General features: G+C 40.0%; 1 protein-coding gene across 1 annotated transcript in view; it reads right to left on the reverse strand.

The window, feature by feature from the left end:
- LOC128500391 (FRAS1-related extracellular matrix protein 1-like) overlaps positions 1–13,278 on the reverse strand; it is a 53,759-nt gene extending 40,481 nt beyond the window's left edge. The window contains exons 1-10 of the mRNA XM_053469524.1: positions 12,932–13,278; positions 12,511–12,605; positions 9,406–9,719; positions 8,607–8,806; positions 7,576–7,899; positions 7,235–7,343; positions 6,931–7,062; positions 4,625–4,969; positions 2,094–2,236; positions 73–266 (exon numbers count right to left, since the gene is read on the reverse strand). Of these exons, the coding sequence (XP_053325499.1) occupies positions 73–266; positions 2,094–2,236; positions 4,625–4,969; positions 6,931–7,062; positions 7,235–7,343; positions 7,576–7,899; positions 8,607–8,806; positions 9,406–9,719; positions 12,511–12,605; positions 12,932–13,171 (2,096 nt within the window). The 5' untranslated portion in view covers positions 13,172–13,278. The remainder of the gene's footprint in view (positions 1–72; positions 267–2,093; positions 2,237–4,624; positions 4,970–6,930; positions 7,063–7,234; positions 7,344–7,575; positions 7,900–8,606; positions 8,807–9,405; positions 9,720–12,510; positions 12,606–12,931) is intronic.
- Between the last annotated feature and the right edge of the window lie 13,330 nt (positions 13,279–26,608).

Here is a 26,608-nt window from a genome sequence, read left to right on the forward strand (position 1 = left end):
AAGACGGGAATATGAGTGTTATTGTGGCGGTTTAACAATCGTTGCCCGGCGGCTGGCTTGTCGGACACGTACCCGGGCGTCCAGGAGAAGCACGGCGCCGTCACGGTATAGACTATCTCACTGTCTGGGGACTCCGTGTCCGTGAAATGCAAATTGTGCTTCGTTATTCGCACGATCTCTGTTTCCGTTACATAAATGTGTCTTTTTGTTCCTTCTGCCTCTTTTGGCAACTGATCCTTGACTGGAGTGATATGAATTATTACAGCCTGAAAAATAAATGGTTTGTGGGGCGTTAGGAATCTATTGCTTGGTAGATCAAGATGGATACTAAAGTTTCATAAACTGGTGTTGGAGTGTGGTGGACGTGGTGCATAATATAATGCTTTCAGACAGCCGTTTGTGTTCTTGCTCAGTTATCTGAGCCCCAATCTACTAGACAAACACCCCAACTCCTTATCATACTGCCTGTTGGATACAATAGAATGGCTCAGTCTGAATCCCCTAGTCAGACTCTCTAACTAATGAATGTCAATGGGGGTAATGGACGTCATTTGCATAGCCATAAAGCATCAACTAAGTGTGGTATCTGTGCAGGGAAAGTCACCCACGATATCACATGACTGACAGCAATGACGGCCTCCAGGTCTGCAGATAAAGGGAGATTATTGAAACGAAATGAGATAAAGCCAGGTTTTTGTCACCGACCGACATTACTCTATACAGAGCTTGGGGTTATTACTGTATACAGCGCTGGGGGTTATTACTGTATACAGCGCTGGGGGTTATATTACTGTATACAGCGCTGGGGGTTATATTACTGTATACAGCGCTGGAGGTTATATTACTGTATACAGCGCTGGGGGGGTTATATTACTGTATACAGCGCTGGGGGTTATATTACTGTATACAGCGCTGGGGGTTATATTACTGTATACAGCGCTGGGGGTTATATTACTGTATACAGTGCTGGGGGTTATATTACTGTATACAGTGCTGGGGGTTATTACTGTATACAGTGCTGGGGGTTATATTACTGTATACAGCGCTGGGGGTTATATTATTGTATACAGTGCTGGGGGTTATATTACTGTATACAGTGCTGGGGGTTATTACTGTATACAGTGCTGGGGGTTATATTACTGTATACAGCGCTGGGGGTTATATTACTGTATACAGTGCTGGGGGTTATATTACTGTATACAGCGCTGGGGGTTATATTACTGTATACAGCGCTGGGGGGTTATATTACTGTATACAGCGCTGGGGGTTATTACTGTATACAGCGCTGGGGGTTATATTACTGTATACAGTGCTGGGGGGTTATATTACTGTATACAGAGCTGGGGGTTATTACTGTATACAGTGCTGGGGGTTATTACTGTATACAGTGCTGGGGGTTATATTACTGTATACAGCGCTGGGGGTTATATTACTGTATACAGTGCTGGAGGTTATATTACTGTGTACAGCGCTGGGGGGTTATATTACTGTATACAGTGCTGGGGGTTATATTACTGTATACAGCGCTGGGGGTTATATTACTGTATACAGTGCTGGGGGTTATATTACTGTATACAGCCCTGGGGGTTATATTACTGTATACAGCGCTGGGGGTTATATTACTGTATACAGCGCTGGGGGGTTATATTACTGTATACAGTGCTGGGGGTTATATTACTGTATACAGCGCTGGGGGTTATATTACTGTATACAGCGCTGGGGGGTTATATTACTGTATACAGTGCTGGGGGTTATATTACTGTATACAGTGCTGGGGGTTATATTACTGTATACAGCGCTGGGGGGTTATATTACTGTATACAGCGCTGGGGGTTATTACTGTATACAGCACTGGGGGTTATATTACTGTATACAGCGCTGGGGTATCCCTGCTCTGTGAATAACAGCCATGCAGGTAAAGCTACATTTTGAGTTTATCTACGTTGTTTCTTCTACTAAGAGCAGAATAACCTAAAAGGCATTTTATTGAAGGCGTTTGATATTTACTGATAATTCATTATTAAGACAAAGTACCATAAAATGATTCCTTGTGCGTTCTGTAGCAGTGGCTCTCGGTGCTGATCTCCGCTTACCTGTTTCTCTGAATAGTTCGGAGGATCGTGGCTGTCTGACAACGTAAATTCGAAGGAGTCTTGGAAAACCTCTCCCCCAAAATGATTATAATAGATGAGGCCGCGAAATAGATCCCTCTGCAGAAAAGAAGACACCGGGGCCCCTGAGCACATGAAGAGAAGTAAAGACTATTTATTATATTGATTTTTAAAACCTTTTTATTTTTACAGCAGTGAAAAAATTATGGACGACCTTTTGTGTATTTTTATGGGTATTTTTGGCAGATCGGTTAATTTAACAATTTAAAAAAAAATGTAGAACAGTTTTTTTTTAAAACAGAAAAAAATTGAGAAGAAATTGATTTTGAATAACTATTATTGGTTTATGTAAATACTTATATTAGTATATATATTAAATATATTATACTGAATATTTATACAATTCCCTATTAATGAGAATTATCTTTTCCTAATTATTTTTATATGATTTGACAGCTATGTTCAGAGGTAGTGCTACCATATGGGTAGATCAAACAGCTGCTTAGGGCCCCTGTTGGTCTAAGGGCCCCCCAGGAGCATGCAGGAAGGATGAGGGCCGTAACTTACAGTACCTGGGGCAAGAGGTGCAGCAAGCTGGGGGGGTTACACTAAAGCTCCTCAATGTCAATGCCCCTCCTGCCCCTCCCTTACAAAAAATTACTGCAGTTTTTCTGCAGTTTTTTGGACATGAAAAAACTGCAATACTGTACTTTTACTGCAGTATTACTGCACGTTTACTGCAGTTTTACTGCATTTGTACTTCACTGTACTGCATTATTACTGCACATTTACTGCGCTTTTTTTTTTTACTGCAATTATACTGCATTGTACTTCAATGTACTGCAGCTTTATTGCAATTGTACTTCCGTACAAAAATAACTGCAGTACAACTGCAGTACAGTGAAGTACAAATGCAGTAAAACTGCAGTAAATGTGCAGTAATACTGCAGTAAAAGTGCAGTATTGCAGTTTTTTCATGTCCAAAAAACTGCAGTATTACTTCAGAAAAACTGCAGTAATTTTTTCGTAAGGGCTTGGTTATGGCCCTGCAGACTCCTCTTTCATTTATATCACTAATAATCTTGCTCGTTAACATATTGTAATAATTGTGTATAATTATCCATTCTCATTTATTTGTACTTAAGCTGGTCCCCCAAAATAGTTTTGCTCAGGGCCCCAAAAAACTCTAAAGCCACCCCATATCCATGAAGCTACTAGCCAAATCCCCACCGGTATCCCAATAACCTCATATCATAAATCATGCCCGCCCCAACCTTAGGGAATGGGGGCAGCCATCATGTACCCCAATATTACCAAATATTACCGCTCCAGCTTAACATTGTAGCAAATATGATCAAAGGAACATTCCCATCGCAAAGAGCAACAAGAAGCAAAATGTTTAAGAAAGTTGCCTTTTTTTTTTCAAAAAAAATGTATTTTGTAGGACGACATCAGCATTTTTACTCTTTAACCCCTTAATGACAAAGCCCGTTTTCAATGGGTTTAGGGACAGCCCATTAAGAATTGGACAGCCTCCGGTGGGAGCAAATGCAACCTGCCCCTACTTTTACCCCATTGTAATTCTACAGTATCCACAACCCCCGGGCGGGCAGGGGGGGGGCGTGGGGTTTGATCAGGCCAAAGGTTTGGGATGCTCTGCATCCTGCGCCTAGGGGTGTGTGAATTTGAAATGTGGTCCTAGTTTTGTTTAGAACTCACAAGAGGTCGAACGTTCAAGGTCAGGTTACTGTTAGTCATTTTCAAAAAGTCTAATACCAAACAGATGTTCTTTTTTTTTTTGCATGGCTTTCTTCTCACAGGGAAATCGTGGTCCAAAAATAAACTCTTCTTAATTAACTTCCCCAAAAAATGTGCAGGTCTGGGGCGCTACGCTTTTTTGACTACAATCTTCTTATTTGCAAATCGCCCTAAATTAACTACATCGTTTCCGTCCGCTTCCTTGTAAGAAAGAAGGATTTTAACGTTGAGTTTTTAATTTAGGTTTCAGTACCTGTGTCATCTGAAGACCCATAGCTCCCGACGCTGTAGTCCTTTTACTTACAATGTCGGCTTGTAAAGTCTAATAAAAAATATTATCGCTTAGATAATGTTTTTGGCTAGTATGTTAAAACAAAATCTATTTTTAATAATCATAATTCCTACTGAATTTTACAAAGAAGGGGAATTAACTCCAACTGTCTACCTTGGCTATATCATGGGTATTGAAGACTGACTTCAAGAGTTGGGTCAATACCCTTTCTACGTACAATCATAAAGTCAAGAACGTTCTAGAAAGATACTTTAGTGGATGTAATGCACCCTTTTGGTTCTGAAATCTTCTCAAAGAGCTTGCAATTATTTTGGCGTAGATCGAGACACCATGCAAAGGGACACCTTCAACTTTCTTCGGCCATCTTTGACGTGGTCTTCAGGAAAGGACAACCAACTTAATTTCTACAAACAAAAGCTCCCCACCTCCGAGTCCCACCTTGAAACGTCGGAACGCCCCTTACCCGTGCTTTCAGAAGAGTATCTCTTTACCAGTTCCCCGGCTTTCGGTGCTGTTGTGATGTTGTAAAGGACATAATCGTCGCTCGAGTCCAGGTCGGAGGCCATCAGCATGTCTTTTTCTATAAGGACCGCTCCCCCTTCTACAAGCTCAAAACCGACGTTGGTAACGAGGAATGGAGGGCTGTCATCCTTTGGGAGGATGTTTATAGGAAATTTATGGCGAATGCTGTGTCTTCCGTCGTAAATTCGGAACACAATATAGTCCTTAGTGGAGTCACTGTCGTCGTGGTGATATCGTACATGTCCATTCTTAATGTCCTCTACTGTAAATACGAATGCTTTTGACCCTGTATGGAAAGATAAGAACTTGTTTAACCCCTTAAGGACAATAGGCGGTCCCTAAATCCATTGAAAATAATGCATGTACGGGCTTTGTCATTAAGGGGTTATTTTGTCCATTCCAATACGCATTCCATTCTACAGCTTGTATTATAGTGTCCATACCTGGGAACAAAGGTGGAGGGTACCTGGGAACAGGGTGGTTGAAGGCTACCTGGGAACCGGGTGCGTGGAGAGTGCGTGGAGGGTACCTGGGAGCATGGTGGGTGGAGGCTACCTGGGAACCGGGTGCGTACTGGGTGTGTGGGGGTCTCCCTCTTCAGGAGGGGTGGTTTCATGAGGGGTGGGGCTAACAGTGTATGTAGACGAGGCTAAGAGTATATATGCGCAGTTATCAATGCATGGGACGGGGCTTGCCCCAAGCAGTATAGAGTAGCGGGAAAGTGGGCGGGGTGGGGGCAACTAAACATTGCTACCCCTGTCCAGAGAAAGAGGAAAGAGGTCCAGAGACTCAGATTCAAGCTCGAGAGTTCCCTGGTATGATTACACCATTTTCCTCTTTTATACCACTGTTTTAATTCACCAAGACTGTTTTCTTCATAAGTTAGTTAATTTGCTTATTTAACAAAATATTTCTTTATCATCTATACAAATAATAAATATATATTAATGTATTCAAACAGTATTTTTTTAAAAAAAATTTGCAAATAGGCTATTTAATACTTAAAATAATTCATGCAACTCTTTTTCAGTTGAATTCTTGTTAGCTGTAAGCTATTTAACATATCATTTAATTGAAAAAGAGTTGAATTAAGTATTTGATGATGAAAATATTTACAGCTTCTGGGTGCTTCTTAAGAAAATATGAAATTAAAATACGGGGATAGAAATTAAAAACAGTGAACGGAATATAATTACCGATAATAATAATAATAATAAAAAAAACACTATAAAGTCTAAAAACAATAAAAAATTTTATACTGATGCAAAAAAGAATTAAAAGAATAAAAACAAAAAGTTATTCCCAGCTGTGGCTTATTAACATTGATAAATTGAGCCTACCGGGCACAGTAATCAAATTAAAACTCTTTAATTCTAAACAAATTATTTAGAATATTTGTGTTTGTGCCTGGTAAACTTCTAATTATGTAATGAAGCGGAGCCACACGTTCTCTGCTATCAAAACACGTCCAATTCGTCCAAATTTTTGTGTTTCCAATTTATTGATTTACTGTTGGCTGGGAGATTTTATTTTTAGCTGTAATTAGTGAGTTAATACAATGTACAAAAATAAAGAAAAATGATTAAGAAAACCAACAACTCATAATAATAATAATAATAATAATAATATTTTAAACCATATAATAGCTGCCCCCATGTGCATTTGCCCCTCTCCCTACCCTCCCAGCGATTTTCTCCGGGCAGGAGATGTGTTTGGCCAACGTTTCCATGCATGTGGTATCTATGCTCCAGTAAGCTCTGGCACCAGTGTCTAATTGGGACAATGAAAGTGCTTTCCTTCTGCCAATTGGCTGCTCCAAGCAGCCAATCAGCGACAAGAATCATTGGTGCTTGGATGATACGAGGAGCTGCAGCTTCTCCTTAAGGTAATTGACTGCATATTAAAAATGTCATAAAGTACACATACTGAAAACGTCTCCCTATTCTGGGGGAGTGGCTTTATGAAGAGGTGGGGCTAGTTGTGAATGAAGGCAGGGCTAGCCACCCATAGGCACCACCCATTATCGGGGAATGGGCCCCTCCCCTGCCTAAAGAATGAAGAAACTGACCAGGAGACCCAGGGAATCAGAGCTTCTCACTGGAGACTCTGGGTTTTGCAGATATGTATATAAGTATATACTGTACTGAATTATTATTATTTCTGGAATGGTATATCCTGGAAACCTCATTTATTAGATAGTGGTATTTATTTAATAACAAAATTTAAAATTATGCATTATTTTCTTACCTTTATTTGTAAGGCGTCCGTGATTCAAACCATCAACAATGACCAGTCGAACGGCCTGTAAATTATCTCTGTCAACAATCTGAAATTCTTCCCACGTTATAGGCCTAGATTGTCCTTCCAATAAGGTCAGTCCTGGGGTTTAGACACAGAAGGTATAAGGCATGCAGTTTCGGTGGCTATTTCTAAAGGAAATCAACGGTCAAGGATGGGCAACATTTTTCTTAAAATGAGCAAACTACGAAAAAAAAAAAAAAAAAATTCCTCCTCCAGCAAAAACATCTATATCTAAAGCGAGGGTACTTACCCATATTCCAAGCCACCTTTGGGGCGTTTGTCTCCGATGTCCGTATAGAGAAGTGGACCATTATTGGAGAGCTACTCACAAAAAAACTATCGACAGCTTGAAATTCTACCTGCAAAAACCCAGTAAAAGATCAAATTACATTTTTGACATTGATATTTCCGAGAGATCCTGATTGAACTCTATATCCGATATCTCAAGACATGTTACCCCCCCCAAAAAAAAAAGAGAGTTCTAAAAGAAGTAGATCATAGAACCTTAACGGTTCTCGTCAATTATCAAAATAATTTCCTAAAAGGAAATACCCACAGCCGGTTGAAGAATGATGATGACCTTGGTCTTACCTCGTAATTTTGTCTCTCAACATGGGTAACGTTGGGGGGCTGATAGGCTATTTTCATATTGTACAGGTCACCCCATGTAAAGGAAGTGATGGTTTTTGTATGGTCGTCCACATGGGTAATAAATCCAGCCGGCGGGGGTTTGGTGATTTGAAAAATGAGCCTGCCCTTTGGTGTTTCGTCATCTTCTGCGTCTATAGTAGCCGTCGTGAGCGGGGTCAAGATAAATTGATCAATTTCCAATATAAACATGGGCATGAAGGCTGCCCGGGGTGGGGTATTTGGGACGGCACCCTTAATTATTACCGGAATCCATATATTTTGCACCTAAAACAAGCATAGAAGTTTAATTAATGGAATCTTCAGAACTACTGATTATATTTATTCCATAATCTGAAAATAAAAATTAAATGCTACCCCAATACTGACGTGTGTTTTCCATAAAAATCGAGAAAAATATATTTCTGTATGTGTCAATATCGGAGATGTCTTTTTCTATACGTGCAGGAGTGTCATATGGTCTTGAATGGCACTTTATTTGTTCAGTGGCATATTATGGCGTAGGTCGACTAGGCCGAGGCCTAAGTCATCAGGTCCATTGGGGCGGGGGGCAGTAGCCCCTCTACAGCATAACAGAAAGCCAATGGACCCATTGGGCAATTAGGCATCCATATGGCTCAATGGACCTCCCCAACAAGCCTATTAACTCTATGGCACAGTCCCCATAGTTTTATTTTGCCCAGAGGGAGAGGGGCAGTTGTTGCTGCCTTAGATTAGGCCTAGGACAGTGTTGAGGGCAAATATGGCGGTGTCTGGCTATACATGAAATGTTTTATATCCTCAGCATTATCAGCTCGGGTAATTCGAACGCAAAGTGATAAATCTGCAGCAGCCAACTCAAAACTACGCAATACGGCCTAGTTTTATATCCTATGGGTTTCATTTCTTTATATGTAAAAGAAAAGATGTCACCAACTCTTTAAAACTATAGAACTTTCCCTACTAAACGAATAGTAAATGAAGCTCGCACAAACCTTTAACTGTTTCCTATTTTCCCCAACACGATATTCGACTTGAAGGGGGATATAATCGATATCGGGCGACGGTGGACTAATGTGCTGATATTTTATCCCCATTTGCATAAAATCGGCACAGTTTGCTTTCAAGAATTTCATTTCCTTTAGTCCGACGTGACATGCTTTGTTGCCGACGCATTCGACTTTGTCTTGTCTGTCTAAGGAGATACCGCATATTAAATAAAGGCAATGATGTCGACGTAATGAGGCCAAAGAAGCCATAAAAATATTGTTTTTAAATAAAAGTAAGTAGAGGTTTAACAAACGTGATGTTTTCATTTTCAATTATTCGTATGCTAATTTAATGAAAGAATAATGTTTTGGTGATACAAGGAAAATAACCTTTACAAATAGCAGGATCAATGGTTAGCCAAAATTGTACAAAAAGCTAAAAAAATATCCATCTGTTTAACGGATTCATGGTGAAAAAATGATGCTATTAAAATATCACAAATTGGCGAAATAATTTAATACTTTATTGATAAAAATCTTTTTTACAACTTTATTTAAAGCGTCATGTAGAATTGTAAAAAGTGTGGCATTTAAGAAAATGTAAAAGTTTTAGAATTTTTCACCAGATATTTAAAATTTTAACCTTTAATAGTTCAAAGGACTAAATCCCAATATTTTTATTTTATTATTTTTTGGAAGATCTGTGTTTTTATACATGAAAAGAGGACAAAGTTTTAGTTAGAAGAAAAAGTAGATAAAATTGTTTCAAATATATTTTTTTGGGGGGAAAAAAAATCATACTCACAGTTTCTGACTCTAGGAATGAGTGAATGAGATGCCGACGTATGCCTGACTTCTCGTTTGGCGTCCTCTATCACAACTTGGCCAAAAGCAGGAAGAAGTAGTTCGGATGACAGTGTTTTGACGACACAGCTTGAACCCAGTTTTTCTAAGTTTGGCTTGAAAGAGATTATGTTTTTGTCGACGGGTTTAGAGGACACCCCATAAAACTCAGGAACCTCCAAAGAGTATTGTCCAAGGTAGGCAATAGGTGACAACGGCTCCACAATTTCCACTACAACCACAAAGCTCTCCACCATTGTCTCCAGTTCCGAAAATCTGATTAAAACACGCGCAATGCGGAAAAAACAATATATCAATTCATTATTTATGCAATATGTTATTCACCAAATTGGAACATTTTAAAGAGTGGTATAAAATCTACTTAAATAACCAAACTATTAGATATTAGATAAAACTGTACTTCTGAAATAAATTAGGTCAAATAAGTTACAGAACCTGCAAACATAATGAATTACAGTTATTTTTTTATTTAATCAATAATAAATGTATTGTAATTAAAGTAGCGTAAATATAAAAATAAGAAAAATAACACAATACAATCAGCATACAAAAACCTCCAATATATTATTTATATATACAATAAAAATAGAGGTTTTATTTATATATACTTTTACTTTTGGAACTGTATTTCCCTGATGTGATGTATATATTGATGTTCCAAAATAGTGAAAATACTAAATTCCTCGCGTGACTACAATTTGTATTAATGGTACAATATAATTTAAAATATGTTTTTTTTTAAAATTACTAAATAAGGCTAAAAGTTCTAAGCATTTCTATAACATAAGAAGGAAATAAATAAATTATGGCATAGACACTTGAACATCAAAGGAATATTTATATTTCTTGTCTTAGAAAATCCTTCAATAATAAGGAAACTTTCCTTCATGAACATTTCCAGAACAGGGGGTTCCAGGAGCCCCAAAATCACTCGGGGTAGGTTCCTCTGTGGAATAAATCGCATTTGTCCTGCTACATTTTGTCTCTCTAATTTTGGTTTTCCTAACTCTACTCTTATGACAGCAGTTACCAGAGGAATATCACGTCACACCCCAGCCCTTACAGTCACGCCCCCGAGGAGCAACACTAGATAAGGAAGAGGATTGTGAGCCAAACTTTAATGCTTCTGATTGTGCCTCTATAACAGGAATATATGTAAACATGGTGGGAGCATGGAGGGGAAGGGAATGTGGTTATAAATCATGCCTATAAAAGACCTGCTTCCAGTTAATCCATTAAAAGTCACCATCCTGGAGAAGCAATGGGATCATTGAATCATCCACATACAGGTCCTACCCGATTTGGGTTTTTTGTGTATAACATACGATTTAAAATACTTTTGTATTCCTTTATCAATGTTGTGCAGACAATTTAATCTCAAATACATCTAATCTATCTTTTTTTTAAGTTGTAATAAAGCTGTTTCTCTTATTGTAAAATTAGTAAAGAAATTCGCAAGACTTTCCAGGACATTTCAAATAAAAGAATTTCCATCGTATCAAAGATTTGTTTGATTTCCTTCCTTTCATTTTCTTTGATTTCCTTCCGAAACAACCCCAGGAAACAGAATGAAACAATCTCGCCGGAGGAAAACATTACCAACCGTTGGTTAAAATGGTAAAAAAAAAAATTAGTTTTATTAATATCTACAAATAAAACACGTTTTTAGAGCATTTCAATGTCAAAAACTGACGGCGAGGAACCGGAATGATTCTTTTTTTTATTACATATTCCAAATGACATGAAAATCACTAAAACAGGGCTGCTTTTGTTTACAAGCTGTTTTTTTCCTATCATTTATCCGATCTCTTTTTTTCCCCTTAAAATCTTTGACATTAATAGGTCATAAAGATTCCTCTTGGCGACGGATTTAAACACGGATTTGAAATACCTGCGTTACAACGAGTACCGTGATTCAGGGTCCCCCGGGTTTAACGCCTGCAGGAAATTAAACAGCTTTTGATATTTAACGGAAATACGTTTCTTTAAACATCCTGAAAGTGCTTTGAATGGAGGGATTTGCGCAACTACACAAACAATCGCCTCTTTTTTATTACACCTCTTGGATGTTAAATCGGATATTTTTCCATGATTACTATTTGGGATTAAATACACCGTTAAGCACAGCGAGCCTAGGAAGGGAACCCGTGTGAAATGATCAGTAATATCTTGGACTATTTAATAAAGAACACGAGAAAGAGGTTGCTGTGATTTACGTCGGGTGGGTTTGGGGTCTCCTGTGGGTCGAGCAGAATTTTTTAAGGATTTTTTTGCTGGTCTGTATAACTAATACAACGATTTATGAGTCCCAATCATAATATTGGTCGACCAAATGGAACAGGAACAGGCTTTCTAGGTTCTGGATTCTGAATTCCTGGATCGTAAGGAGTTATAGACCCAAGAAGCTTGCAAGCAGAGGTTCTATGGGTATGCAAGCCTAGGCTGGCCATCAAGCACAAGGGGGCAATTGCCAGTGTAGAATGGTGGCTACCACTTACATCTATGGCTGGTTCTGTCCTTTACTGTGGAGCCACTCGCTGGATACACATCGCCATACGTTGCCAAAGCGTAAGAGCGCAGCGCGAGGCTGAACGGATCCATCTGGCAGCCTCAAGCATTTCATCCTCAGTCTATCCCTATATAGAAACAGAGAACCTGCCGGCCGATCGGCCCCATTCGGCCCCCGTCTAGTCGCCTGTTTCTCCTGCTGTAACGACTCAAACCTTAATCAGTCGTTGGTCTCGTCTTAGATTCAGGAGCCGTATGTCTATCCCATGCATGCTTAATACCCTCACTGTATTACCCTCTACCACTTCTGCTGGGAGGCTGCTCCACTTATCTACCTCATTAATATGGATGTTTGGCATGGAGCATATGAGTAAAGTAAAGTTTATTCTTAAGAACCTATTTCTTTTTAACAGGTTTGTATGTATCAGAATATAAAATGTGTATTAATAATATTATTATAATTATTATGAATATTATTATTAGTTCTCAATTGATGATAATCACCAGACAGATTGAACGAAGCAAAACGTGGTTCTACCTGTATACTCGGAGTATAATGTGATCTTCGTCCAAAATCGGGGAGCCATTGTGAGTGTATTTAACTTCTTCTGGCAAGAACTGGCAATCAAATACCTGCAAACAGAGGTGAGGCACGGTGAAGCCCAAACACACAGGACTGGAAAATAAAAACAACTTTTGGCCCCTGTCTAGTCGCCCGTAAAGACTCAAACCTTAATCAGTCGTTGGTCTCGCCTTAGATTCAGGAGCCGTATGCCCATCCCGCGCATGTTTAATACTCTCATTGTATTACCCTCTACCACTTCTGCTGGGAGGCTGTTCCACCTATACCACCACTCTACTACCCTCTCAGTAATGTACAACTTCCTTATGTTACATCTAGGAATCCATAGTATTGTCTCATTTAAGGGCTAAGACACATAGACATATTAAAAGAATACCTGAGGAGAGAGTTTTCCCACTTTTTGGCTGATAGGTTCGTTCACGACCACCTCAACCTTACATTTGTCTTTGTCGAGGGGTACATCAAATCGCAGGTCCTTGTCGGTGATGAATACGGATTGTCCTCTTCCAACATTGACAACGTTGTTGACATGAACAAGACTCTTGGCGGCCATTGAACCACGGCCCATTGAGTGGAAGAGCACAGTCACCATTACAATGGTTCTCATGGACGCCATTTTGAATCAAGGAGACAGGAATATCTCCACGAATCCGCTGTTTAACCTGATGGTGTGAATGAGATTCTAACCAACCAAATCAGTGATTACATCCAGTCCATCAATAAATATCAGTCCATTTCATCATATTTTATAGGCCATAACAGTAACTCCGCACACTGAACAGGTTTTGAGAAACGTTGCCTTTTCTGGATTTGTAGACTTGTTAAGGTTACCAGGAGCAGAGAGTTTTTTCAGTTTTCTGAAAAAAAAGCAAAAAAGAGGTAGAATTGATAAATTACCATGCAAAGCGCCCCCCCACCCTCAAAAACGCTAATTCTGCACCAGTATTTATTATGTGTTGTGTTAACATACTGTGTTAATTTTGTGGTCTCCCTCATAGTCGTGTTTAATAAATAAAATGTATAATAAAAACGTATTTCGCAAATTTTATGTCACGTCAGTCTTCTCTTAGGTCTGTTTTATCTTATTTCTCTTTTTCTGCTCCACGAATATCTTATTTCCTCTATCTGCCCTCTTATTACCCCTTTCCACTCTAACAGTATATTTAACAGTCTCTCCTTCAGCCCTCTTAAAGCCGGCAACCAATTCTTCCATCGTCCCATGATTCTGCCCTCCCTGCCCCTCTCCCACCTGCCCCTCTCCCACCTGCCCCTGTGCTCTCTTAAACCCTTAAGGACAATGGGCGGTCCCTAAACCCATTGAAAACAATGCATTTTGAGCTTTGTCATTAAGGGGTTAATATATAGAACGGTTATCCCCTGACCCATTTACACTTTCATCTCTTATCCAGCAGAGGGCGCCACCCATGGTATCCTTTACTACCCACTGCGCTGTGTAAATATATATAAATAAAATATTAATAATAATAATAATAAAAACAATGTTGGCCAATCTTTCACACGCTTAATTGCCCCTAACAGGGTCTCCCTGCCACATGTGATGATGCTGAAAGGAATAGTTGTTGAGCACGCAATAATAAGTGTTAAAATATGCTTGAAATTAACAGAATTCCATGTTAAAAACTCTCTAAGTAGAACACCATTAGTTTATAAAGCAGGACAGAAAGACAAGAAAGCACAGTGGGACTTCACCTTTAAACTGAGCTAGCATTGCATCGACCCCTACTTATTTATATTGAACGTGGGTTCTTCTAGAGTTAACCCTGTGTTCCACAGTAGAACCAATAGGGTTTTTTTTGTTGTCTTCCTGGCACACAGAGGGTTAAGAGAATGACAACTAAGACAGCGTTCGGTGACGAGAGTCAAGTCAGCATCTTCCGAAGCTCCCAGCGCACCCGCAATTATGGAAATAACTCAAAGTAACATTATCAGTTGGAATGGAAACACATGGGCATGGTTCTGTTGGCACGCGCATGTTGGCTATATCCCTGGCACTGAATTTCAATGGAAATATGCACTAATTACTTATTTATCACACGCTTGGACCCTGGCTTCCAGATTTCCTTTTTTTTTTCTGGAGTTTGGTGTAGTGTTAGTAATTGATCTCTGGAACCCCAAGCCTACTTATTGAACTCAGGACGTATAAATTATTTAATCCAATCTATTTGCTCGAATGAGTCCTGTCCTCAAAGCTAAAAAGAAAAAGAAAAAAGAATTCATGTAAAAAAAAAGCGAGAGTAAGGGAAAAACCAGCTACACGTTATCCTTATATCCATCGATGGATACGGAATGGGAAAAGTATCCCCCGCGGTGAGTTCCAAAGCAGGAATTTTAGGGGTTAAACTTAATATTACATGATTTTTACTGTTCTAAGCACTATATTGTGATTAAAAATAAGCAATAAATCTGAAATAAAACCCCATTTTAGCCTTCTAAACTTCATTAAGTTATCCCTTTTCCGCATTAAGTTGCTGATTGTTGTTTGCTGGCGCAGGCTGCCTTTGTAAGGATGGCGGAGAGGAGAAGGGAGAGAACGTCAGAAGACGTCCATTTCATTTTCTCTGCCTCCTCTAGAGGCAGAAGCATGGAAATCCTGGGCTTTTATCTCCCATTTAGTAACCATAGAAACATAGAACCTTCCGGCAGATCGGCCCCATTCGGCCCCCCGTCTCGTCGCCCCTTTCCCATGCTGTAAAGACTCAAACCTTAATCAGTCGTTGGTCTCGTCTTAGATTCAGGAGCCGTATGCCTATCCCATGCATGTTTAACACCCTCACTGTATTACCCTCTACCACTTCAGCTGGGAGGCTGTTCCACTTACCTACCACCCTGGCAGCAGAGCAAAACAAGGTCTTATCTCGTTCCATTGGGGTTATTAATCGAAAACACTAATCCTCCAAGAAGTTTCACCAGCAATAAAGACCCAAGATCAAAGTTGTTTTGGGCTAAAAGCAGGTACCTACATTTCACATTTAAATGACCAATAAAAAATGTGCTTTTCTGCGCTAACCCTCTGTATATAGGGGGGTCTCTCTCTTTCTAAAAAAAAAAAAAAAAAAAAAAAAAACATCTTATGTGCTGATGGGCTCAGAATTCCAAAGATAAGCTCGGAGTGAATAGGACATGCCTGGAATTCTTGCGTACCTGAGCGCCCGGGGCATGCAGGTGCGCCGGAAACCCGATACGCCTGTGTACTGAGAAAAAAAAAAAAGGCACACAATCCCTTTCTGTGTCCGCATTCACCAGAAGAAGAATTCTTTGTTGGTAGCAAAACTTCCAGCACAGAAACTAAAATATATTTGCAAACTAAAAAGGAAAAATTCCCCTGCACAAAAAAATAAATAAATAAAATTTAAAAAAATGAAATAAAAATATTTTGAAAAATATTCTCCATAGGACCCAAATGACACATTTATTAAATATCTAAATATTAAATATATTAATAAATTACTAATCGTGTTATTATATATATATATAACTTTTATATATATAAAAAATAATAAATAAAAATGCTCTTTTTTAAATAATGTTTCCTTATTTCCCCGTATTTTTTGGAAATGCAGAATGTTCTCTATAGTTGTAGCTGTTAAAGCACCTACACTTCTGAATTAAACACTTTAAATGATTCTTAAAATTTTGCCTGGTTGATGATTTTTTTTACTGGGAACACATAATTGTCATGGGATATAAAAGCAAGCGCTGATAGGCTGTTGCCATAGAAACAGAAAAGATGGACAGCAGCGAATTGACAAAAATAGGTTCTAATATTTTTTTCAAATTTAATTTTTTGATTAAAAAAAAGAAATATAGTACATAAAAGCAATTTGGTCAATTTTTGTTAGACCTTAATCATTATTTGGTCCTTGGTTTTGTCTTACATTCAGGATAGCCTTATAACCTCTACCACTTCTGCTGGAAGACCGCTCCACTCGTCCATCTTGGTAAATAAATACTAAATTGCACAATAATCCCCTGTTTTCAGACGATGACCTCATACACTTGTATTTCTCCGGCTTTGCGATGCACTTCCTTCCTGTACTCTGATTAACCCCGTTATTTGTATACATCAAATGTGTTTGTATAGCATAGTTATTTTTTCATTAGTGTTTTTTTATGAAATTGCTAGGTTTAAGGAAGTTTTACTTCACTGAGAGGGTGGTGGATACATAGAACAGCCTCCCAGCAGAAGTGGTAGAGGGTAATACAGTGAGGGGATTAAACATGCATGGGATAGGGATACGGCTCCTGAATCTAAGACGAGACCAACGACTGATTAAGGTTTGAGTCTTTACAGCAGTAGAAACGGGCAGAATAGACGGGGGCCGAATGGGGCCGATCTGACGGCAGATTTTATGGTTGTTTAAAAAGGTCTTTGAAAGACAAAACACCATATTTGAAGAAACCGGCGCAGATCCTGATGGAACGTTATTCGTAATTGTTCCAAGTTTAGCTTTTTTTCCCCCCGAAAAAAAATAGTTTTGAATGTATTTTTCATTTAGTGAATTTACTGCCGTTCCTCATCCTTTGCGGCAAATAAATGGTTAAAACTCCAGCGGACTCCGGAATAAAATTATCTGAAGAACGAAATTCCTCCTCCTGCCAGAGAACATCGAAGTTCGACGACGAAGGCCAAAGCCAGAAGGAATTATTATTTTTATGTAAAAAGCAGAAATTCAGCCAAAAATAAAGAAAAAAACTAAAATAAATGCAAAAACCTACCTGAAAATCTGATTTCCCGACTTTCCCTGCACGCGCTCCGTACCCTCACCTTCACGTCAGGACCAGGACGCCGGCCATGATTTGCTTTTTCTCGGGACGTCTTAAAAACAAAAGGACCTTAAATGCAGGAAATGGGTCTGACCCTCCGACTCGCCCCGCGGTCTGCCCCCCAGCCACAGATGTTACTGATTCCTCCAGATAGCGATCCCTTCGCTCCAAAAACAGATTCCGAGGGAGAAAATCTCAACAACAAAAAAATTAGCTATGCGTTCACCCCCCAAGTGTCAGCACCGGGGAGGAAAAAATGCCATTACATTATCTATGACAATCTAAAACTTGCTCGGGGGACGGGAGCCGGAAATAGAGTTTTAAACCGGTAAAGATTTGGTGATATTACTGATTCATTGATTATTCTGTCTTTCTTTGGTACGTAACGCATCATCGCGGCGCTGAGGACACCCGCAGTATCCGTGGTAATAGCATTTTTTTCTTGGACATTTTCAGCCGTTTTTAAGACGAGCGAATAAACCTACCAAGTCAAAAACATAGAAGTGAAATATCAGTGTCGCATACTTCCAAACAGTCCTGGTTTTCGTGGGACAGTCCCAATCTTCCAGTGCCGTCCCCGGGTAACTCCCCATTGTCCCGGGTATATGTTTAAGGCTCTGATTGGTCACTAGCGATGGAACAAAAAATATTTTTCCTGTATTCTAATAAGGGGCGGGAAATTCTGATTAGGTTGCATGCATTGCGACATGGGCATTACATCACGGGCGTGATGTCAGCATCATGACACGCTCAACACTCCGGGAAGTAAACATACTTCATCATAGATGCTGTGGAGTCGGCGAGCGGATAGTCGCAGTTCCTGTCCTACTTCGTCGCTTCCCGGGGGAATTCTTAACCCGTTTAGCGCTGAACGCAATGATATTATCATTATTAGATTTGTATTATATATATATATAGAGAGCGCCATCATATACCGCAGCGCATCTTCTTTTAGCATAATGGCAGCCCAAAATACATTAACGGTACAATCCGTACGCTACGTTCCCGGGTGAACAAAAATAAATCCCGTTGTACAGCGCCGCGGTCTATGATGGCGCTATATAAATCGTCAAATAATGATGTAATAAGTACAGGTGTATCTAATTAATTGTAACATTCTGAGTACGTTGCCATCCCAGCTGCAAAGATACTTTTAGAAGAGGTAAGGTATCGGTGTGAAGGTTCCAGGGGCTTGTGGGGCATTTAACCCCTTAAGGACAACGGGCGGTCCATAAACCCATTGAAAACAATGCATTTGAGCCCGTACGGGCTTTGTCATTAAGGGGTTAAATAAGACATATTCTCAGAACGGTGTGTGATGTTTGTTGAGTTGTTTTTCTTTGGTTCTAAAATATTCAACACAAGCGGCGATCAATCGCAGCAAAAGGAATTGTCGGACGAGATCTGCTTGCCTTTATCTGGCTACGAGGCGAGCGAGCTCCGGGCCGTGTACCTATCTCTGCGCGCCGGCGGCGGCTGCGAGGCGCTCTGTGTTCCTATGCGATCTCCGCGTGCCAGGACAGTAAAAAAGAAAAGGCCGGAAGGCAAATGCCTTTGTTGCGATTCCGATCGCTGTGTTTCTGTAGGAGTGCTAAATGCCGCCAGCTCCGCTGAGCCAACCAGCCGCCGCCGAATATCATCCGAAACAGGAGAACTCGCCGAGACGCTACAATCATAGAAATGCAGAAACAATGAATCGGCCGGCAGATCGGCCCCCATTCGGCCCCCTGCCTGGTCCGCCCGTTTCTCCTGCTGTAAAGACTCAAACCTTAATCAGTCGTTGGTCTCGTCTTAGGGGGTAATTGTTTCTGATGATTTAAAAGTAAGCAATAAAGTGTTGGAAAAAGCATCGCAGGGTGCTGGGGTGTACGGCCGGTGGCATTATTAGCAGGAAGAGGGGGGATGTTCTGACACAGATCTGGAGACCCCGTTTCCAGAAGGTTATTGAAATGTTGGAGAGAGATCTGAGGAGGGCGACTAAAACAGTGAACAGTTTGGAGGATGCAAGTTATCAGGAGAATCTAAGGATCTCAATAGGGAGACATAACAGAGAGAGGTGGGGGATGGGAGAGAAACATTTACATACATAAAGGGATTTAACAACCCTTACAAAAAAAATTACTGCAGTTTTTCTGAAGTAATACTGCAGTTTTTTGGACATGAAAAAAACTGCAATACTGCACATTTACTGCACTTTTACTGCATTTGTACTTCACTGTACTGCAGTTTCACTGCAGTTATTTTTGTACGGAAGTACAAATGCAATAAAGCTGCAGTACATTGAAGTACAACTGTAGGTTTGCAATATAAAAAAAGTGCAGTAAAAGTGCAGTATTGCAGTTTTTTCATGTCCAAAAAACTGCAGTATTACTTCAGAAAAACTGCAGTAATTTTTCGTAAGGGACAGTACAGGAAGGAAGTTTATTTCAAAGAGAAATGTTAGAACAAGAGACCTTAATCTAACACTAGAGAGTCAGAGGCTTAGATGTAATGTAAGGAAGTTTTTCTTTACTGAGAGGGTAGGAGATAAGTGGAACAGCCTCTCAGCAGAGGTGGTAGAGGGTAATACAGTGAGGGGATTTAAACATGCATGGGATAGACATACGGCTCCTGAATCTAAGACGAGACCAATGACTGATTAAGGTTTGAGTCTTTACTGCAGGAGAAACTGGCGACTAGACGGGGGCCGAATGGGGCCAATCTGCCGGCAGATTCTATGGTCTTGCATCCGGAAAAACGGCTAGATGGGCCCAACGATTCTTATATGCCAATAAATTCTATGTTCGATTTCACGAGCCGTACGCCGATCAGATGCATGTTTGAATTCCCTCGCTGCATTAGGCTCTAGCGATGTCTCTCTACTATTACATTAGAGACAGTAATGTGAAAAGCACATTTTATCATGACTGTTCCTGTAAAGTCGGCTGTAATACGACCCACAAACGAGACTGATCCGTCCAATAATATAGCGGAGTTTAGTCGAATTTAGGAATTTTATCATAAAGTAAAACAGATGTCTGCGTGAACCGTGGCACCGGCGGCGCTGTCAAGATGTGTCCGGATATGTTTTATTTGGCAAAATATTTCATCACCTGTGCAAATTATGATCAGATTCCCGAGAAGGTTATTTGTCAAAACGTCAGACTTTGAGACCACATCACGTCTCTACACCTGATTGACCCGAAACACGTTTTCCTTAAAATAATATGTGTGAAGGATTTACAGATTTCAAAAAGATTCAGTCCTTGATGGATCTTAAGGTTTTTTCAGTTTTTTCTTTTATCGTCCTTGTGACCTTCAAAAGCCGGTAATAAGTGCTGACACAGATATTATTATTGCTTTGCATTAAAGACAATGCTATATTTTGCCTATGGGTTTTTTACTTCCAAAATGCATGATTTTACATTTATCAACATTGAACTGCAACCACCATTCTTGCACATTTCACTTAGGGGTAGTAGAAGCATTAATAAATACTCTTCTACAGACTCCAGTCAAGCCAGAAGGCTTGTTGTTCCCTCAGAAATCTCATGGTGCTGCCACAACCACAAGGGATTCTGGGTAGACGCATGCAAATACGGTCAACAATTACCCACCATAACTTATGTCATTGATATTACTTGGTTACCCCAAGCCTCAAGTATTACACCCATATCACAGCCTTGTGCTGATGAGTTCCATTAAGGACAAAACAGCTGTCCATGAGCGGTGATCTGGCTACTGCACCTTTTCCCTGGTTTTGTCTAAAGGCTGTCGTGTACAGCGGGCAATTACTTTCAAGGGATCCATGTATAAAGTGGATATAGAGGCAAAAGGTAATAATTATTGGTCTTATTTGCATGCGCCTACCCAGAATCCCTTGTGGTTGTAGCAGCACCATGAGATTTCTGAGGGAAAAGCCTTCTGGCTTGTCTGGTGTCTGTAGATGAGTGTTTAATAATACTTCTACTACCCCCTTAATTTTAGTGGAAGGGTTTCCATCACCTTTACCCTCCATAACTTATATAATGCTAATTTCATTGAATAATTAGTGATTTGGCTTATATTATCAGCAATGTCGTTGTAGACCTCTTCATTGACTGTGAAAACCTCACCTTTTAAACCTTTTAATATTTCTAATTATACCTTAATATGGTGATTTTGTTTCTATAGCTTGTGTCATGTCCAATTAAAATACAATTTATTTGTCAGAAATATAAAGTTTATTGAAGACAGGGTGAATCTAAACAAAGTATTCTTTATTTTGAAAAGAACCGATAATGTACCGCCATGAAGGCATTTGCCAGAAATTGCAAAGTTATCTCCCTGTTGCAAGGCTTCTTCATCAAATAAGCAAATATCCCACTTAAATATTCATATATATTTTCAATATGAAGTGTTGCTGCCCTCTTTAGACTATAACTTCAAAGGGTCGAGGACAGATCCGTTACGAAATAACCCGTTATCCTCAAATGACCCAACTTCTATTGTGTTTGGTCCATTAAAACTCCAGATGTTTCCGATGAAGTCTGTGGCTTCATCCCACGATGGTCCAGGTGTTTCTCCATCTCATCTCAGCTGTGGACAACATGACAGCTCCATTGGAGAGAATCAACACAAGGTCAATCTCAAGGTCAGAAGTAAAGGAACCAGCGGGACAGATGAAAAGCTATAATATGTGACATTGCCAGGGCTGTAGATACAGGTGCGAGGAACCGGAACATTAAAGGACCTTGAAATGTGTTCCTCTACTGCCAGATCATCAGGAACAGGTCCATGTTTTGTCTTTTGACCTGATATAATAATTGATCTCAATTCACCATTCACACCGTTTCATGATTGCCTTGTTACAAAGTTTCAAGATAAATATTCAATCAAACCAGGACAGCTACGGTATGTGGATCCTCAAGAGGACATCAGAGCGCTCTGGTTTGTGTCTTGCCAAGTTCTCTCGAACATTGACTTATTTCTCTGAATACAGTAAGCCCAGGTCTCGCTAGCATACGACGTGAAGGTTATACATACACAATCGCAGGAACGCAGAGCTTACATTATAAGGATAATCAGGCAAGGGTTGCAGTAGATGGACGTAATAATGAGTGATGACCAGAAAGTTGGCAACTTGCTCGCTTTAGTTTTAAAAGTTAGGTAGCTGCCCTGACCCTCACACCAAGGATGGTAAGGTTCAGTAACTCTTGCTGTGGGTTTAATAAGCTTATTTGTTAGAAACATGCAGGATTTTAAGTTTTTTTAGTTCAGTCTGCTTAATGACCCACAATTTCACATGGACTCCGATCCGCCATAGAAATCAGTACATGCATTGATAACGCTCAAGTCTAAGGAAGGATAACTTAACTACTAGGGAGCACTATCATATACTTGGCAGGTGGAACTGTCACCGATGTCAATGGGGGCTTAGTGCAGGCTGTGTACTTAAGTATGCTTCCTGATTCTGTAGAAACAGGAAGGGGAGGGGCCAAATAAGACAATAGTGTACAATAAGAGCCAATTAAAAGTGAGTACATGCACTGAACAGCATGCGGTAAAAGAAGACCAGAAAGACCTTCCAAATGAATGCGCATACAATTCTCTACTGAAAAAGGCATGGAAACAGGTTTGGTCCTCACAGACTTCACAAATTACTGCACCTTTTTTTTCTATTTAAGTCCAAATTTTTTATTTTGCCAGAAATGATAAAATAGGCAAGTACCGGTAATATCACAAATGACCATTTTTGTTTTTTTATTTTATTAATTTTATTAATGTGGATTTATTATTATTATTTTTAAGCTGTTAAACATTACAAGATATAAAGCAAAAAAAGTAACAGAACAATCATCTCTCTCGCTTCTCATCCCCCAGCAGCTCTACAATAAAGGGAAGATAACCTAATGGGGAGGAATAATAATGTCGATTCTGAGAACAGGAAGTAAAAAAAGGCTTCGCTCATGGTTTACAAATATAATAGGTTTGTGCTTTATTTCTTTAATCTGTTACATAGGTGTATTTAGCGTACTGAGCTATAAAATGAAGGATTTGTGAAAAAGAGACAAATCCGTGTAAATTCTTGATTTCCGAGCCCGAAAAGCCATATGGCGTCCATAACCTTCCAAAACACGTGCAACCGTTTTGTATGTTTCAAAACAGCATTTTTTTTTCCAACGAGACCTTCATTTCCGTCCAAAACAATCCTTAATATTCCAAAAATCACGTTTCTGCAAGAGAACGCATTGGGTTCCGCCACGGCCAAGGGACCCGCATGGCAGGTGGCACCTGAGGTGGCTTCACGGCTTTGCCAGTCATCATGTCCTGGTGCTTTGCAGCTGTGCCCCGCATCAGATGGGGCTGGCGGAGTCTACATGCTAATTAGCTTCTGGTGAACAGAATTTTCCAAGCGGAATTCTCCAAAAATATATTTTTTTTTTCATTTTTATTTTTATTTTTTTTTGCTTTGCGAAGCTGCCAGTTGGGTGTTCGATTAAATCGGGGACCGTTCTAAATCGGAACGAGCCTCATTCTGAGATAATAGTGCAATCCAAAACTCAAAGCTTAGAGGGTGCTGCTTACCTTCTTATGGAAAAGGGGAGAGGGGGGAGAATAAAAAAAAAAAATAAAAAAAAAATCAGGACCTATTAATTTGAGCCACGGGAACCATCTGGTTTGGAAAACTAAAGGCGGATTTAAATTTTAGATTTCGGCTTCCTTAGTGGAAGTTTTTTTGTTGTTGTTGGTACATAAAAGATTCTTTGGCACGCGTAAGTGTAATATGGAATATTTTATGCAGGCGTATTAAAGCAAATATAAGATCTGGAGGGGGAGGGGGAATCGGAATAGGAAAGCATTAGTGTCTGGAAAGATAAGTCTATCATATTTGCAATGTTTATGAAAAAAAGGGGTAATGAGCAGGAAATTGCACTGCGGGGACTAATGTAGTCCAGAGTCGCACAAATACTTCTTTAGGTTAAAGAAAATATGACCTAACCGAGTCAACATTGTAATAACTATCCGGAAAAGTTTTATTTGGCTTCTGTGCGTTGAGATCTCTCCTTATTACACATCCCGGCCAAGCCTGCATTTCCACAAACGTTATTATATTTTAGTCATTCCGCGTTCCAAGAATCTTGCAAGAGGAACATAGAAATAGGAAGCCATCAGAAAATATATACTGTTACAAGTTCAACTTTCCAGCCGGCTCACAGCCTTTACCTGCTGTTGGTGGACAACGGGCGCCATGACTTTAGGATTATGGAGAGCAACCACCTGGCTGGTCCCATTCTAGATCATCTCAAAGGACTTCACCAGTGAGCTTACCAAGAGCATTGATTTGAGATAGTCAAAAGAATATCTTCATCGTTATTGATTTGCTGAAAAAAGACAGATTAAATCCAAATTTGGTGTGCCTACCGGCATTAGTTTGTGGATTGTGGGTTGCTGACTTGATAACATATTATCAATACACAAACTGAAAAGCCAACTTGTGTCAGGCTGCTCCTGGATGAGTGGCATGGCTACCTCTAGAAAACTCTTACCTGTCCCCGTAAACACTCGGCAACTTATTATGGGACCCCTAGGGGCCCCCGAGTTGCATGCCTTCCAGATACGGAGGCAATGCACCAAAAAATGAAAGGCATTGTGACGTTTAAGCTCCATATTACTATAGGGTAAGTTGGATTACTTAATTTAACAGATTTCTTTGACATGCTTAAAAAAAAGATATTTTAACAACAAAATATCTGTTAGATATTTGAAATGCCAAATTATGTTGCAAGAACTCGACGGAGAACGGACAGCAACTAAAAAGTCTGTCCAACGGAGCATCATTGCTGGAGTTCTCATGCCTCTTTCAATATGCAAATTCTGCCTTTTGGGGAGGGGGAACTCTTTGGGATCACCCCAAGTGAAAAGGTGAGACCAGACATGGACCTCCTTCCTCACATGTACCCAGAAGGATAACGGCAATTGGCAATGGCAGGGCTTGTTGGTTCTCTCATGTAGCGAAAGTTTTGCATCTGGGCAGCCTTTTTGAGTTGGATCAGGTGTCAATAGAGACTTTCTCTGTAATAAAGCGCATGAGATGGGACTCGAGGCATATTAAAGCAGACTATGAATTGCTGTTTGTTTAGTTGCTTTGTATAGATCCTTATGAGAACCTGTGAAGATGTGTTAAGTATTGTTGTGGAAATGTAGGGCAAAAAGGGGTTCTCTAAAGTATTTGGGAAATGTTCATGTAAGCGGATGACATGGTTGTTGCGCTGCTTCAAACGTTGTTAGTCATTGCATAGAACTTGGCGGCAGAAAATAACCTTTTGGTCCATCTAGATCTTGCTGTCGTCTTAGATTCTGGCTGACCTATGCCTGTCCCAAAGATCACCCCAAGTGTAAGGGTTCATACATGGACCTTGTGCATAGATGGAGACCAACTATGTTCTTTGAGTGAAGCCCAATAAAGGCTGAAATATATGTTTTGGGTTGTTGGTTCCCTCATGCAGAGGAACTTTGCCTTGCAATTTGTTTCTAGATTGCCTTTGTGGGTATGATCAGACTAATAAATAAGGATATTTTCTCTGCAATTATACAAGTGAGCTAAAGCGAGACACGCTGTAGGACAAGCAATTACGCTCCTGTCGGTTCTTGATTGAGTTGTTCTCCAAGGATGACCCCAAGGATACAGATTAGTCCAGACATGGACCTCCTTGCCCATTTATGCCAAGAGGGGCACCAACTGGACTGATGAGGCCCATGAAATGTATGTCTGGGGTTGTTGGTTCCCTCATTCAGAGGATATTTGCCTCGCAACATAGTTCTAGACTGCCCTATGTCGATGGAAACATTTTCTGTAACGGTGCAAGAACCCTTGTTGGGACCTAAAGTGGGGGTGTATTGTATATGTTTGTGGAAATGAACCCTTGCTTCAGTATTGAATTTGCCGGGGTATCGGCCCCATTCGGCCCCCGTCTAGTCTGCCTGTTTCTCCTGCTGTAAAGACTCAACCCTTAATCAAATGTAGCCTTTGTGTTTAAGGAATAAAGAATTTAGACATTCGGTCTTGAAGCGGGGTTTTTTATATACAATTAAAATACACCGAAGCCCTACAAATACGAGCAATAAGAAGGGCCCTTCGGTTGCATTATTTATGAATGCTTTCAGCTATTTATATATTTTTTTACAAATAGAACATGCGTGCGTCTGCTTGCGTAGGTTTGGCTGACATATGGGATTAGAGGATTTTTTTTTTCTGAAGGAGGTGTTATATATCACAGATGCATCCTTTGTGCAATATGGTGCGTTG

This window comes from Spea bombifrons, chromosome 6, assembly GCF_027358695.1.
Source record: "Spea bombifrons isolate aSpeBom1 chromosome 6, aSpeBom1.2.pri, whole genome shotgun sequence".
In the NCBI taxonomy this organism is placed as follows: Eukaryota; Metazoa; Chordata; class Amphibia; order Anura; family Pelobatidae; genus Spea; species Spea bombifrons.